The sequence below is a fragment of the Apodemus sylvaticus genome, chromosome 6, assembly GCF_947179515.1.
Source record: "Apodemus sylvaticus chromosome 6, mApoSyl1.1, whole genome shotgun sequence".
NCBI classification, from domain to species: Eukaryota; Metazoa; Chordata; class Mammalia; order Rodentia; family Muridae; genus Apodemus; species Apodemus sylvaticus.
The window spans coordinates 43,983,644-43,997,879 of NC_067477.1; the positions used below are offsets into that span (position 1 = coordinate 43,983,644).

Genomic DNA, 14,236 nt, shown 5'->3' on the forward strand with positions numbered 1-14,236 from the left:
ATTGATTTTAATTGAAAGTGATATTTATATTTTAAAAAGAACAAGGAAATATCAACTACAAGACTAATATTATTTATTACTGGTAAAGATTTACAGGGGGCTATCACCAAAGTCTACATGTGGAATATGCTCTTCTACCTGGGCTGCCTTGTCTAGCCTCAGTGGAAGAAGAAGCAACTAGCCTCACAGTTACTTGGAATGCCAGGATGGAGGGATACCCAAAGGGCTTCCACCTGCTTAGAGGAGATAAGGAGGGAAGGGGCAAGGATTGTGGGGAGATGACTGAGAGGGGGGCAGTGAATGGGATGTAAAAAAAATAAATTAAATTAAAAAAATAAAAAGATAATCCATTATGTATATTGATGCTTATACATAATATTAATTTATATTTTCAACAAATCACATAGGGTTTCTTTTACATCCAATTAAATTTTTCCCAGAACAGTATTGTAAACAGTATATACAATTTCATGATGCTTCTGTAATATGCATGTATTTTTACCTTGAGTATTCAGGAGATTAATGTTTGATTCAATATTTAAGAAGTAACCATTTTTTCCCACAGCTTGCAACTAAAATGTAAAGCCTTTGTAGCAATGAAAATTTCATACTATACCTTGATTTCTTCTATTTCATCTGGCACTATCTTGTATGCTGAAATAGTCCCACCCAACCTGAAATTAGGAGAAGAAAATATTCTTAAAACCTGCAATAGGGTAAAAGCATAGGAATGATATACAGCATTAGCATTAGAATGCCACCAGAAATCTCCAAAGACCCACATCATAGCCCTGGGGAAAACATTTTTATTTCATTTTTCATTTATTAGTTTAGAAAAAAACAGGAAACAAATGACTTCCAAAAGAGGAAGCTTTACATTGGATTTTCATTCTGAATTAAATTTCATTAATTGATGGTTTTAATAATGCTAAAGCTGCTATGTTTATTGCTGGACACTATCACAACATATATCAAGAACCAAGAATAAACCTGTTTTTATTTGTTTAATTAATAAACTCAATTTCTTGGAATAGTTTAAGGTTTCCAAAAATTGTAACATATCCTGCTCTAAGCCCCATTTCCTAGTTTTCCCGATACTTATTATCTTATATTCATGTAGTACAACTACCACAAATAATGAACCAATATTGATTTTGATATATAATTTTTAAATGGAGTATTAGAGATGTGTCCAGCATTATCAAAGGAAAAGAGAAAAAACCCTGAAAATTACACATACTTTGAGCCCTAATATCTAAGTTTAAATTATTTCAAAATAGAAAGTTTTAAAGACATTATCATTATAAAATTAGATTTTTAACAAGTTTTTAAAGAATTCTTAACAGTTAAGCAGTTAATTTAAATCAACACAAGAAATAATCATTATATAAAAGGAATAGATTCCAAAAACAATTCCAAATTGTTATTAAAATGATTTAAAGCTGCTATGGGAAAAATGGTTGATAATGGAACACAACAACAAAGCCGTATTGTTTATAGAAAATTCACTTTTCTCATGTTTAATGTTAACAGTACCTTAGATACTTGAATCTGCTCCTAGAAAGATGTGGGAAGATAACTCTCCAATTAAGTATTTATATAACTTCAAACCAAAGGGAATGTATTTGACCATTAAGAAGGTGAGTAAACCAGATATGACATGCCTTTTGCAGTCTTGAACATTCACAACAGCTATGAATTTCTGCATAAGATTGGCCCCTGCAATAATCTGTCATGGAGGAGAAAGGTGCTCAGAAGGCCCTATTCCTTCCTTAGTAGCTACTGACTACTATTAGCTGCTGTAGAAAAGGTGTAATTTTCTTTAATAATATAGCTTATGGAAGAAGGGACTTGACAGAGTAATGGAGGGGGATAACACATAACATTGTATAAATGAATGAAATTGCCAAGAAAGGAAAATTATTTCTAAAGAAAACAGAAAAAAGGCATGTTAAGCAATATATATGTTTAAATGGTCCCACTGGAATTAAAACCCAATAGACAATATAGGCATGGGGCCACAATCCCAGTACTCAGAAAACAGAGGCAGGTGGATCTCTGAGTTTGAGGCCAGCCTGGTGTATATAGTTTCAGGACCACAAGGGCTCCATAAAGAAATCCCATTTTAAAAAAAGGAAAACAAACAAACAATAAAAAGAAACCTGTAAAACAATAACTCTTATGCATATGTATAGCATACTAATAAAGTGATAACTGTAGTAATAACTGTAATATCAAGTTGTTAAAAACAACTTTTAACAAAAATCGAAAGGAGAATGAAAACAAATGTGTAAATGTTAGAGGAAAATATTCAGTAAACAGAAGCAATCCAGAAAACCGAAGGGAAACAACAAAGTAATAAACAACTTCTTTGTGTGTGTGTGTGTGGGGGGAGGTGTTGAAATATTTGAGAATAAACTATTTCAAACTTTAACAAAAAATAATTATTTACACCTTTGAAATAATTTCTGGAAATGAAATTTTAATTTTCATGGCATCATTAAACACAGATGCATTTTAAATACCCATAGTTTTAGCATGTTATCAGTATCATTTTCCCTAGCAGGGCTTAGGTCATGAAATGACTTATTCCAAACTGCATTATAAAAGTGTTCGTCTTTTGATGAAGAAAGAATCAACTCTGGAATCAGCATATAGAAATATTTTACATTGTCAGTATTAATAGTTTCAAGACTACAAGTAGCACTGAAATCTTAAGGGAAGTACACTTGACTCCAGTTTTTGGATTTTGTAATATTCCATATATATCACTTAGAGATAGGACCTAATCCTAAACAAAATAATCATTGGTATTTAAAAAAAAGTACATTTGTTTATTTGGGGGGGGCATATCACCATGGGCATGTAGATATCAAAGGACAACTTGCTGTGTCAGTTCTATCAGGTTCCAGGATGAAATTCAGGTTCTTAGGCTTGGTGGCAATACCTTTACCTATTGAGTCATGCCATTGGCCCTATGTTTTACACAGACCTTGGACACACAACCTTCAGGCAGATTTTTTTTTGGGGGGGGGGCAGATCTTTAGTTTGCCTTCAAGAAGTCATGTGGAACTTTTCCACTTAAGGCATCATGCTGATGTGGAAAAGGTTTCCTATGTTATAGCATATTAGGTTTCAGGATTTCATGTTATAGCTACTATGAGGAAAAAGAAAAAGAGAGAAAGAGGGAGAAAGGGAGGGGAGAGAGGGAGAGAAAGAGAAGGAGAGAGAAGGAGAGAGGGAGAGAAAGAGAAGGAGAGAGAAGGAGAGAGGGAGAGAGAACACAAAGGTCAGGGTACTTGAATATTAGGAAAAAGTATATAAAGTGGACTGAAAGGAACCAGTAAGGTGGGAATAATTTTAAACCTCATTATAGATTTGTACCTCAGCAACTAGAACACTGATGTAAGCTGATAACAAGAGGTCCAGCTTGGATTGTAGTACCCAGGCCAGTTGGTGCCACAAAGACCCTTCCTCAGAAAACTAACAACAGCAACAACAAAAAACAACAAAACAAAATAAAAAATAATTCTAGAAGATGTCTAGGGACCTAATAACTTTTAGGCAAAGTTTAAAGTTTAAAGAAAGGCACAGAGATCAAGGACAGAAGTAATCAAATATTTTAACAGGGATAAGTCGGAGAAGAACAGTTTTGGTAGAGAAGCAAGGTTTGATATAGTACTCTTCTATATCTCACTGTCCTTCAAACATACCTGGTTTTTACACAATGAACTATTGCTATGTATATGTTAGTAATGAAAGCAAATAAATTAATAGATAATGGTATAAATTCTTAATTTTACAGTTGCACATTACTAGGACAGAATATCACATAAAACAGGCTTTCTTCTTTTTCTTATTGGTTATTTTATTTATTTACATTTCAAATGTTATCTCCCTTCCCAGTTTCCCTCCATAAGTCCCCATGCCTTCCTCCTTCCCACTTGACTCTATGAGGGTGCTTCCCCACCCACCCATTTCTGCCTCAGCGGCCTAGCGTTACCCTATCCTGGGTCATCAATCCTCTACAGGACCAAGGACCAGACGAGGTAATCAAACAGGCTCTCTTTTAATGAACACATCCTAACTTTCCAGGGACTACAGTCACATCAAATCACAGCTGTTCCAATTTACCCTGAGTAACCACCAAGGTTAGTTCTTGCTGCATGACTTCCAAACAAATCATAAGCAGAAGGACCCATTAAAGTTATACTTAGATTTTTATAAGCAGGGCCTAGAATGCACCTGCCAGGTATATTCTAGCCTAAAATAAGTTATTTTATGCTAACTAGTAAATAATTTCTCTTTATGCAAATTGTGTGGATCCGACTGATGATGCTGATACCTAGTACCAACTTTCTCTAAGTATCCAATAAACTGCACTTTGTATGATCCTAGATCTCCTTAATAAAAGGGCCACGTATACAATATTAACTCAACTGATCTGTATATATAGTATACTTGTTAAGATAATTCTTTTAAGCCAGAATGATACTCAATGAATGAGAAATTTTCACTTTTAATTACGTTTTTTTGGGTACAAATATGTGATGGTGCTTGGTGGTTTGCAACTTCAAACTATTTAATCTGAAGAAGCAGGATGAATAAGAACAAAGTATAATAAGATGAACATCATTATCAAGCCCAATGTATTGTATGCTAACTTTAAAGTATAATTACTGCTAAGTACAAATAATGCTTAAAAAATCTAAAATGAATACCTATCTCCATTTGCTGGAGAGTCTACTAAGTACAAACCCTCTGTTGCTACTTCCCATAAACCCTGTCTGCCTCCCTTCTAGCTCAACCATTTCTTTTCTTTTTTTCTTTTTTTTAAATTTTCTATATTCTTTGTTTACATTCCAAATGATTTCCCCTTTCCCAGTCCCCCCCTCCCCATATGTCCCATAAGCCTTCTTCTATCTACCCATTCTCCAATCACCTCCCTCCTTTTTCTCTGTCCTGTTACTCCCCTACAAAGCTGGATCAAGCCTTTCCCTGATCAGGGCCCTCTCCTTACTTCTTCATGGGAGTCATTTGTTATGCTAATTGTGTCTTGGGTATTCAGAGCTTCTGGGCTAATTAATATCCATTTATCAGAGATTGCATTCCATGTGTATTCTTTTGTGGTTGGGTTACCTCATTTAGGATGATATTTTCCAGTTCCAACCATTTGCCTAAAAATTTCATGAATTCATTGTTTTTAATTGCTGAGTAGCATTCCATTGTGTAAATATACCACATTTTCTGTATCCATTCCTCCACTGAGGGACATCTGGGTTCTTTCCAGCTTCTGGATATTATAAATAAGGCTGCTATGAACATAGTGGAGCATGTGTCTTTATTGCATGCCAGGGAATCCTCTGGGTATATAACAGGGTCCTCTGGAAGTGTCATGTCCAGTTTTCTGAGGAACTGCCAGACTGATTTCTAGAGTGGTTGTACCAGTTTGCAATCCCACCAGCAATGGAGGAGTGTTCTTCCTTCTCCACATCCTTGCCAGCACCTGCTGTCTCCTGAGTTTTTAATCTTAGCCATTCTGACTGTTGTGAGGTGAAATCTCGGGGTTGTTTTGATTTGCATTTCCCTAATGACTAATGATGTTGAGCATTTCTTAAGGTGCTTCTCAGCCATCCGAATTCCTTCAGGTGAAAATTCTTTGTTTAGCTCTGTACCCCATTTTTAATGGGATTATTTGGTTCTCTGGGGTCTAACTTCTTGAGTTCTTTGTATACTTATAGAGTAAGTAAATGGGCAGAGAAGAAGATCTCAGAAGGAAAACAGAGTATGTCCTAATCGAAAGCCATGGGGAAGATTGGCATGGGAAGATTACATGGGGAAGGGGATGGGTGAGATGGGAAAGTGAGGGAATATTGGGAGAGTACCAAACTAAAGCCTTCCCCACTAGTGACTGACTAGCACTGCAAGTACTGGAAGGTACTCTGCATGCCACCAATTGAGAAATTAACTACCAACCCAGCTATGAATCCTATAATATAAAAAAAAAGGAAAGGTCATGGATTAGAATTAGTATGGAGATGAGGAGAACCTGGGGAAATTGGGAGAGGGGAAACTGTGATCAGAATATATTGCACAAAAATTTTCAATAAAAAGTATTAAAACCCCCCAAATCTAGTAATATGAACACTTTTAAAAGGTTTGTAGAACTGAAAAAATATTTCAAAATCATATACACATTGTTTGAATGAACTCTTTCAAAATTACTAAGTTAAATAATACCAACTCACATCTCCTCAAATCTAGAGATCAACAGACTGAAAATATACAAGTGTTATAAAATTTTTCCAAGTTTCGCATTCATCTTCTTTTAAAATATACACAAAGAGTCCACAAGATTTATAGATCTTCTTTTAAAAACATCTGATAGTTTGGTCAACTACCAAAAGCAAAGCAGATAAAGTCCTAGCTAGGGGTTGGGACAGGCTCTACCTGTGTAGCATAGGTAAAACCTGACTTGTGATCCCTGTGATCCTTGCTCTCCCTCCCTCACAGCTGATATGCCATCATACCTATAGTGATTGGAGATAATGATTTTAAATGATAAATACATTCTAGTAATAGAGCTCTTTAAAGTATAAAGAATTAACATATTAATTATTTTATAAATAAAAGCATTTTCTTTATTTCCACTTAGAGTAGGACTTCAGTATTTGAATGAACTCATTTTATGCAGACAGCATAATTTGTGTCAGAAGGTTTAAAACTCTTGTTCTTAAATGAACTTAATGCAATGCTTCACAAACGAGAATCAGTATCATTCTATTTCTGCACAAAGACACATGCTGTTCAAGAGTCAGAAATGCTAAGATTTTCAAGTATTTCCACTTTTCAGAATTCAGTCTAAAGTTCTATGGTTACTTAACTGAACATATGGCTCAGAAGGATAAATATTTGTAGTTTAGCATTTTAAATAAAAACTATGTCCTATAGTCTTAGTTCATGGGGATGGGGAGAGTCTTCTGTGACAACAGACTGTTCTTATGTAACTATTTGGGGAACAGAAGTCTTTTAATTTAAGAAAAAGATATGATTGAATTAACAGTCCTTTACTTTCAAATTTAAATTGGGTTACTATTTTGGGATAATGTTAAAAATGAATTTTTATAATCTAACAATTGTTTTCCTATCACCACTACTGACTTAGGATTTGTTTCTGTCTTTAATAATCACCCTTATGTTTTAGGACAATTTTACCATTTTAAATGTTTCCTAGAATACTACTAGTTAGTTGGAAGTGGTCTGAGCAGCCAGAGTTCAATTCTACTTTAGGTAAGTAACAGCCAATAGACAGGCAACTTCTGTGAGAGTTTGTGTTGTCATTTGAAAAACTCCAGAATCACCAGGAGATGGGCCAAGAGACATACCTGAGAGACTATCTTGAATATGTTCATATGTTAATTAATGTTTGAAAACCCATCTTACTGAATGTGGGAGCTCTGGGGGTACTGGTTGGTTCATATTGTTGTTCCTCCTATAGGGCTGCATGCTTCTTCAGCTCCATGGGTCCTTCCTCTAGCTCCTCCATTGGGGACCTTGTGCTCAGTCCAATGGTTGGCTGAGAGCACCCACCTCTGTATTTGTCAGGTACTGGCAGAGCCTCTCAGGAGACAGCTATATCAGGCTCCTGTCAGCAAGTGCTTTTTGGCATCCACATTAATGTCTGGGTTTGGTGACAGTATATGGGATGGATCCCCAGGTGGGGTAGTCTCTGGATGGCCTTTCCTTCAGTGTATGTATCATCTCCTCCCATGGGTATTTGTTCCCCCTTCTAAGGAGGACCAAAGTATCCACACTTTGGTCTTCCTTCTTGACCTTCACAGGTTCTGTAAATTGTATTTTAGATATTCCAAATGTCTGTGCTAATATCCACTTATCAGTAAGCGCATACCGTGTATATTCTTTTGTAATTGGGTTACCTCATTCAGGATGGTATTTCCAAGTTCCACCCATTTGCCTAATAATTTCATGAAATCACTGCAATAGTTGAGTAGTATTCCATTGTGAAAATGTGTCATATTTTGTATCCATTCCTCTGTTGAGGGACATCTGGGTTCTTTCCAGCTTCTGGCTATTATAAATAGGGCTGCTATGAACATAGTAGAGCATGTGTTCTTATAACATCCTGGAGAATCCTCTGATTATATGCCTAGGAGTTACAGCAGGGTCCTCTGGTAGTATTATGCCCAGTCTTCTGAAGGATCACCAAACTGATTTCCAGAGTAGTTGTACCAGTTTGCAACCCCACCAGCAATGGAGGAGTGTTCCTCTTTCTCCACATCTTCGACAGCACCTACTGTTACTTGATCTTAGCCATTCTGACTGTTCTAAGGTGGAATCTCAGGGTTGTTTTGATTTGTATTTCTCTGATGATTAAGATGTTGAATATTTCTTTATGTGCTTCTCAGCCATTCTATATTCCTCACATGAAATTTTTTTGTTTAGCTCTGTGCCCCATTTTCAATAGGAATATTTGGTTGTCTGGAATCTAACTTCTTGAGTTCTTTCTATATATTGGATATTGGCCCTTTATCAGATATAGGGTTGATAAAGATCTTTTCCCAATTTGTTGGTTGTCGTTTTGTTCTACTGACAGTGTCCTTTGCCTTACAGAAACTTTGTAATTTTATGAGGTCCCATTTGTCAATTCTTGATCTTAGAGCATAAGCTATTGGTATTCTGTACAGGAAATTTCCCCCTGTGCCCATGTGCTCAAAGCTCTCTTCCACACTTTCTTTTCTATTAGTTTCATTGTGCCTGGTTTTATGTGGTGGTCCTTGATCCACTTGGACATGACCTTTGTACAAGGAGATAAGAATGAAAGATCTCTATGACAAGAACTTCAGGTCTCTGAAGAAGGAAATCTAAGAAGACCTCAGAAAATGGAAATATCTTCCATGCTCGTGGATTGGCAGGACTAACATGGTAAAAATGGCCATCTTGCCAAAAGCAATCGACACATTCAATGCAACCCCCATCAAAATCCCAACTCAGTTCTTCATAGAATTAGAAAGAGAAATTCTCAAATTCATCTGGAACAACAAAAACCAAGGATAGCTAAAACTATTCTCAACAGTAAAAGAACTTCTGGGGGAATCAGTATCTCGGACCTCAAGCAATACTACAGAGCGATAGTGTTAAAAACTGCATGGTATTGGTACAGTGATAGGCAGGTTGATCAATGGAATAGGATTGAAGACCCAGAAATGAACCCACACACCTGTGGTCACTTGATCTTTGACAAAGGAACTGAAACCATCCAGTGGAAAAATGATAGCCTTTTCAACAAATGGTGTTGGCTCAACTGGAGGTCAGCATGCAGAAGAATACAAATTGATCCATTATTATCTCCTTGTACTAAGCTCAACTCCAAGTGTATCAAGGAACTCCATATAAAACCAGACACACGGAAACTAAAAGAAACTGGGGAAGACCCTTGAAGACATGGGCACAGGGGAAAAGTTCCTAAAAAGAACACCAATAGCTTATGCTCTAAGATCAAGAATTGGCAAATAGAACCTCATAAAATTACAAAGTTTCTGTAAGGCAAAGGACACTGTCAATCAGACAAATGTCAACTAACAAATTGGAAAAGATCTTCACCAACTCTACATCCCACAGAGGGCTAATATCCAATATATACAAAGAACGCAAGAACTTATACTCTAGAGAGCCAAGTAACCCTATTAAAATGGGGTACAGAGCTAAACAAAGAATTTTCAACTGAATAACTTCAGATGGCTGAGAAGCACTTTAAGAAAGGTTCATTAGTCATTAGGCAAATGCAAATCAAAACAACCCTGAGAGTTCACCTCATACCAGTCAGAATGGCTAAGATTAAAAACTCAGGAGACAGCAGGTGTTGTCAAGGATGCAGAGAAAGAGGAACACTCCTCCACTGCTGGTGGGATTGAAAGTTGGTACAACCACTCTGGAAATTAGTCTGGTGGTTCCTCAGAAAACTGGGTATGACACTTCCGGAGGACCCTGCTATACCTCTCCTGGGCATATACCCAGAGGATTCACCGGCATGTAATAAGAACACATGCTCCACTATGTTCATAGCAACCTTATTTATAAAAGCCAGAAGCTGGAAAGAACCCAGATATACCTCAATAGAGGAATCGACACAGAAAATGTGGTATATTTACATAATGGAATACTACTCAGCAATTAAAAACGAATTCATGAAATTCTTAGGCAAGTGGTTGGATCTGGAAAATCCTAAGTGAGGTAACCCAATCACAAAAGAACATACATGGAATGCAATCACTGATAAGTGGATATTAGCTCAGAATCTCTGAATACCCAAGACGTAATTCCCATATCAAATCATTCCCAAGAAGAAGGAAGGAGAAAGCCCTGGTACTGGAAAGGCTTGATGCAGCACTGTAGGCAATTACCAGGACAGAGAAGTGCTAGGAGGTTGACTGGAGATAGGGCAGAGGGAAGAGAGCTTATGGGACTTATGGGGAGAGGGGAACCTGGAAAGGAAAAATCATTTGGAATGTAAACAAAGCATATAGAAAACAAAAAAGAGAATGGATCTATTTGCATTCTTCTGCATGCTAACTGCCAGTGGAAACAGCACCATTTGTTGAAAAGGCTATCTTTTTCCTACTGTATGGTTTTGGCTCCTTTGTCAAAGATCAAATGACCACAGATGTGTGGGTTCATTTCTGGGTCTTTAATTCTATTCCATTGATCTACCTGTCTGTAACTGAACCAATACCATGCAGTTTTTATCACTATTGCTATGTAGCTTGAGGTCCAGGAAACTGATTCCCCTAGAAATTCCTTTATTTTTGAGAATAGTTTTTAGCTATCCTGTTTGTTTGTTTGTTTGTTTTCTTTTTTGGAATTCCAGAAGAATTTGAGAACTGTTCTTTCTAACTCTATGAAGAATTGAGTTGGAATTTTAATGGGGATTGCATTGAATCTGTAGATGCTGGCAAGGAAGTAGAGAAAGAGGAACATTCCTCCATTGTTGGCGGGATTGCAAGCTGCGATAACCACTGAAGACATGAGTCTGTTGATTCCTCAGAAAATTGGACAAAGCACTACCTGAGGACCCAGATATACTACTACTAGGTATATACCCAAAAGATGTACCAACATATAACAAGGACACATTCAACACTATGTTCATAACAGCCTTATTTATAATAGCCAGAAGATAAAAAGAACCCAGATGTCCCTCAACACAGGAATGGATACCAAAAATGTGATACATTTATACAATGGAATACTACTCCTCAGCTATTAAAAACAATGACTTCATGAAATTCTTAGGCAAATGGATGGAACTAGAAAGTATCCTGAGTAAGGTTACTCAATCATAAAAGAACACACATAGTATTCACTCACTTACAAGTGGATATTAGCCCAGAAGCTTGGAATACCCAAGATAAAGTTCACAGACCATATGAAGCTCAAGAAGGAAGACCAAAGTGTGGATGCTTCAGTCCTTTTTAGAAGAGGGAAGAAAACACTCTCAGGAGGAAATATGGAGACAAAGTCTGGAGCAGAGACTGAACAAAGGCCATCCAGAGACTGTCCCACCTGGGGATCCATCCCAAATACAGATACCAAACGCAGACACTATTGCTAATGCCAAGAAGTACTTGCTGACAGGAGCCTGATATGTCTTAATCCTGAGAGGCTCTGCCAGAGTCTAACAAATACAGAGGCGGATGGTGGCAGTCAACCATTGGCCTGAGCACAAAGTCTCCCTTGGAGGAGCCAGAGAAATCACTGAAGGAGCTGAAGAGGCTTGCAACCCATAGGAAGAACAACAATGTCATCCAACCAGAAACACCACCACTACTAGAGCTCCCAGGGACTAAACCACCAACCACAGAGTACACATAGAGGGACCCATGCCTCCAGCAGCATATGTAGCAGAGGATGGCCTTGTTGAGCATCAATAAAAGGAGAAGCCCTTGGTCCTGTGAAGGCTAGATGCCCCAGTGTGGGGGAATGCCAGGACAGGGAGGTAAGTGCAGGGAGAGGGCGGATGAGATAGGGGGTCTTTGGAGGGAAAACCGGGAAAGGGGATAACATTTGAAATGTAAATAAATAAAATATCCAATAAAATATATAATTAAAAGAGAAAAAGTTAACTAAAAATTTTTTTAAAAAATGTAGTAAAGGGCAGAAATAAAATCTGAACAAGGCTTTATGACTATTTATAGAAATAAAAAATAAACCATTTTACAAAAGAAAAAAAAAGCAACCACCAAATAGCCTACAGCTAATCACAACTGCTACAACAAGGGAATCAACACCCTCTTCTGATCTCCATGAACAGCATGCATACACATGGCACATACATGTACAATGCAAACACTCATGCAAATCAAACCTAATTTAAAAAGGTTTTAAAAAAATGTAAAATGACCAAGAGCAAGTTATAGAAGATTTTACTGTGGCTTACAGTTCCAGAAAGAATGGGGCCCATAATGACATGAGAACCACACGGCATCAGTGGGTGGCCAGAGCAGGAATTTGACTTATTATATTTTATCACACAGGAAGTCAGAAAAGCAAATTAGAAATAGAGTATGCTCTCAAAGCTCTCCAGCAGTAGCATACTTCTTATGACAAGGCTCCAAAGATTCCTCAAAGATACCTAACAACTGGGCACTAAGAGTTTAAGTTCATGAGGCTAATGGGGCTATTTAAACCACCACCATGCCATTTGTGCATGCATGTACACATGCATGTGTATGTGTTCTCAGACATTTATGATTTCTGTATAGTAAAAATATTTTAAAATCTCTTTGTAGCTTTCAAAACACATAGTGCATTAGTATTATCTATAGTTACAGTGCTGAAAAAAGTTATCTTTCTTCATTGGTCCTCTCTGTTACATTCGAAATGACTGTTTCAGAGTCTTCTAGCTAAAGATATAGTTTAATCACTGTGCTTTTATTATTAGATCATTTTAACTTGTATAATTATTTATATCAATGCAAACATTTATAAGTTCCCATAATCTGTTTCTACTCATTAACATCTTTTCCAGTTTGAAGAGCATCCTTCGGCATTTTTGTGAAACAGGTGTGACAATACAGTTTACCAGCCTTTGTCTGAGGATATCTTTGTATCTTATTGTCTAGATAGGTTTCATAGCTACAGCATTTTTGGCTGCACATTTTTGTTCTGTATATTTTTGTTTAATTCCTCATGCCACTCTTTGTTTGGCCTTCAAGGTTTGTTTTTTAATTTATTTTATTTATATGAGTGCACATAGTTGTTTACAGACACACCAGAAAAGTGCATCAGACACCTTTACTGATGGTTGAGAGCCACCATGTGGTTGCCGGGAATTGAACTCAGGACCTTTGGAAGAGCAATCAGTTCTCTTTAACCACTAAGCCCCAAGGTTTCGGCTGAGAAGTTTACAGTGAGGAAAACTGAGACATCCTTAGTGTTTCTTTTCTCTGGCAGCCTTAGGATTTTCTCTTTCATATTTACAACCTTAAGTATGTCTTGAAGTAGCAGTTAAATCTGCCATATAACATTTGACCTTTCTGTACCTCTAAGTTTCAATGCTTTTCTAGACTATGTAAATTTAATTCTATTATTTCTTTTAATAAACTTTCTAGTCCTTTGGTATTTTTATATCCCTGAACTCCTTACTCTCTAAACAAAGTTCCCACAAACTTTCTCTTTTCCTCCTTATCCTTTTTCTTCCAATTACACATTTTCCAAAAGCCTGCTCTGAACTCACTAACTGATGATTATTTCTATGTTTTTACTTTCAGATTGAGAACATGTGTTTAATTACAAAACTCTGTTTGCAGATCTCTATTATCTTATATACTAGCTCAATGACTGAGCGCATGGCTAAGTACTAAGACATTCCTGTTTTCCTCAAGCACATTCAGTTTCCTTGAGGTAGAAGTCTTCTTTTTTTTAATTATTAGATATTTTATGTATTTACATTTTAAATGTTATCCCTTTTCCCAGTTTCCCCTCTGAAAACCCCCTATCCCATCCTCTCTCCCCCTGCTTCTATGAAGGTACACCCCCTCTCACCCACCAACTTCCACCTCACTGATCTGGCATTCCCTTACACTGGGGAACTGAGTCTTCACAGGACCAAGGGCCTCTCCTCTTATTGATGCCAGGCAAGGCTATCCTCTGCCACCCATGAGGCTGCGGCCATGGGTACCTTCATGTGTTGGAGACACTATTGTGGATTCCAAGAAGT

At 37.1% G+C, this 14,236-nt stretch overlaps 1 protein-coding gene across 3 annotated transcripts in view; it reads right to left on the reverse strand.

The window, feature by feature from the left end:
• Gphn (gephyrin) overlaps window positions 1–14,236 on the reverse strand; it is a 447,337-nt gene that overhangs the window by 304,031 nt on the left and 129,070 nt on the right. For all 3 annotated transcript variants that reach the window (XM_052185596.1, XM_052185597.1, XM_052185595.1), the window contains exon 3: window positions 617–674. In XM_052185596.1, the coding sequence (XP_052041556.1) occupies window positions 617–674 (58 nt within the window). The remainder of the gene's footprint in view (window positions 1–616; window positions 675–14,236) is intronic.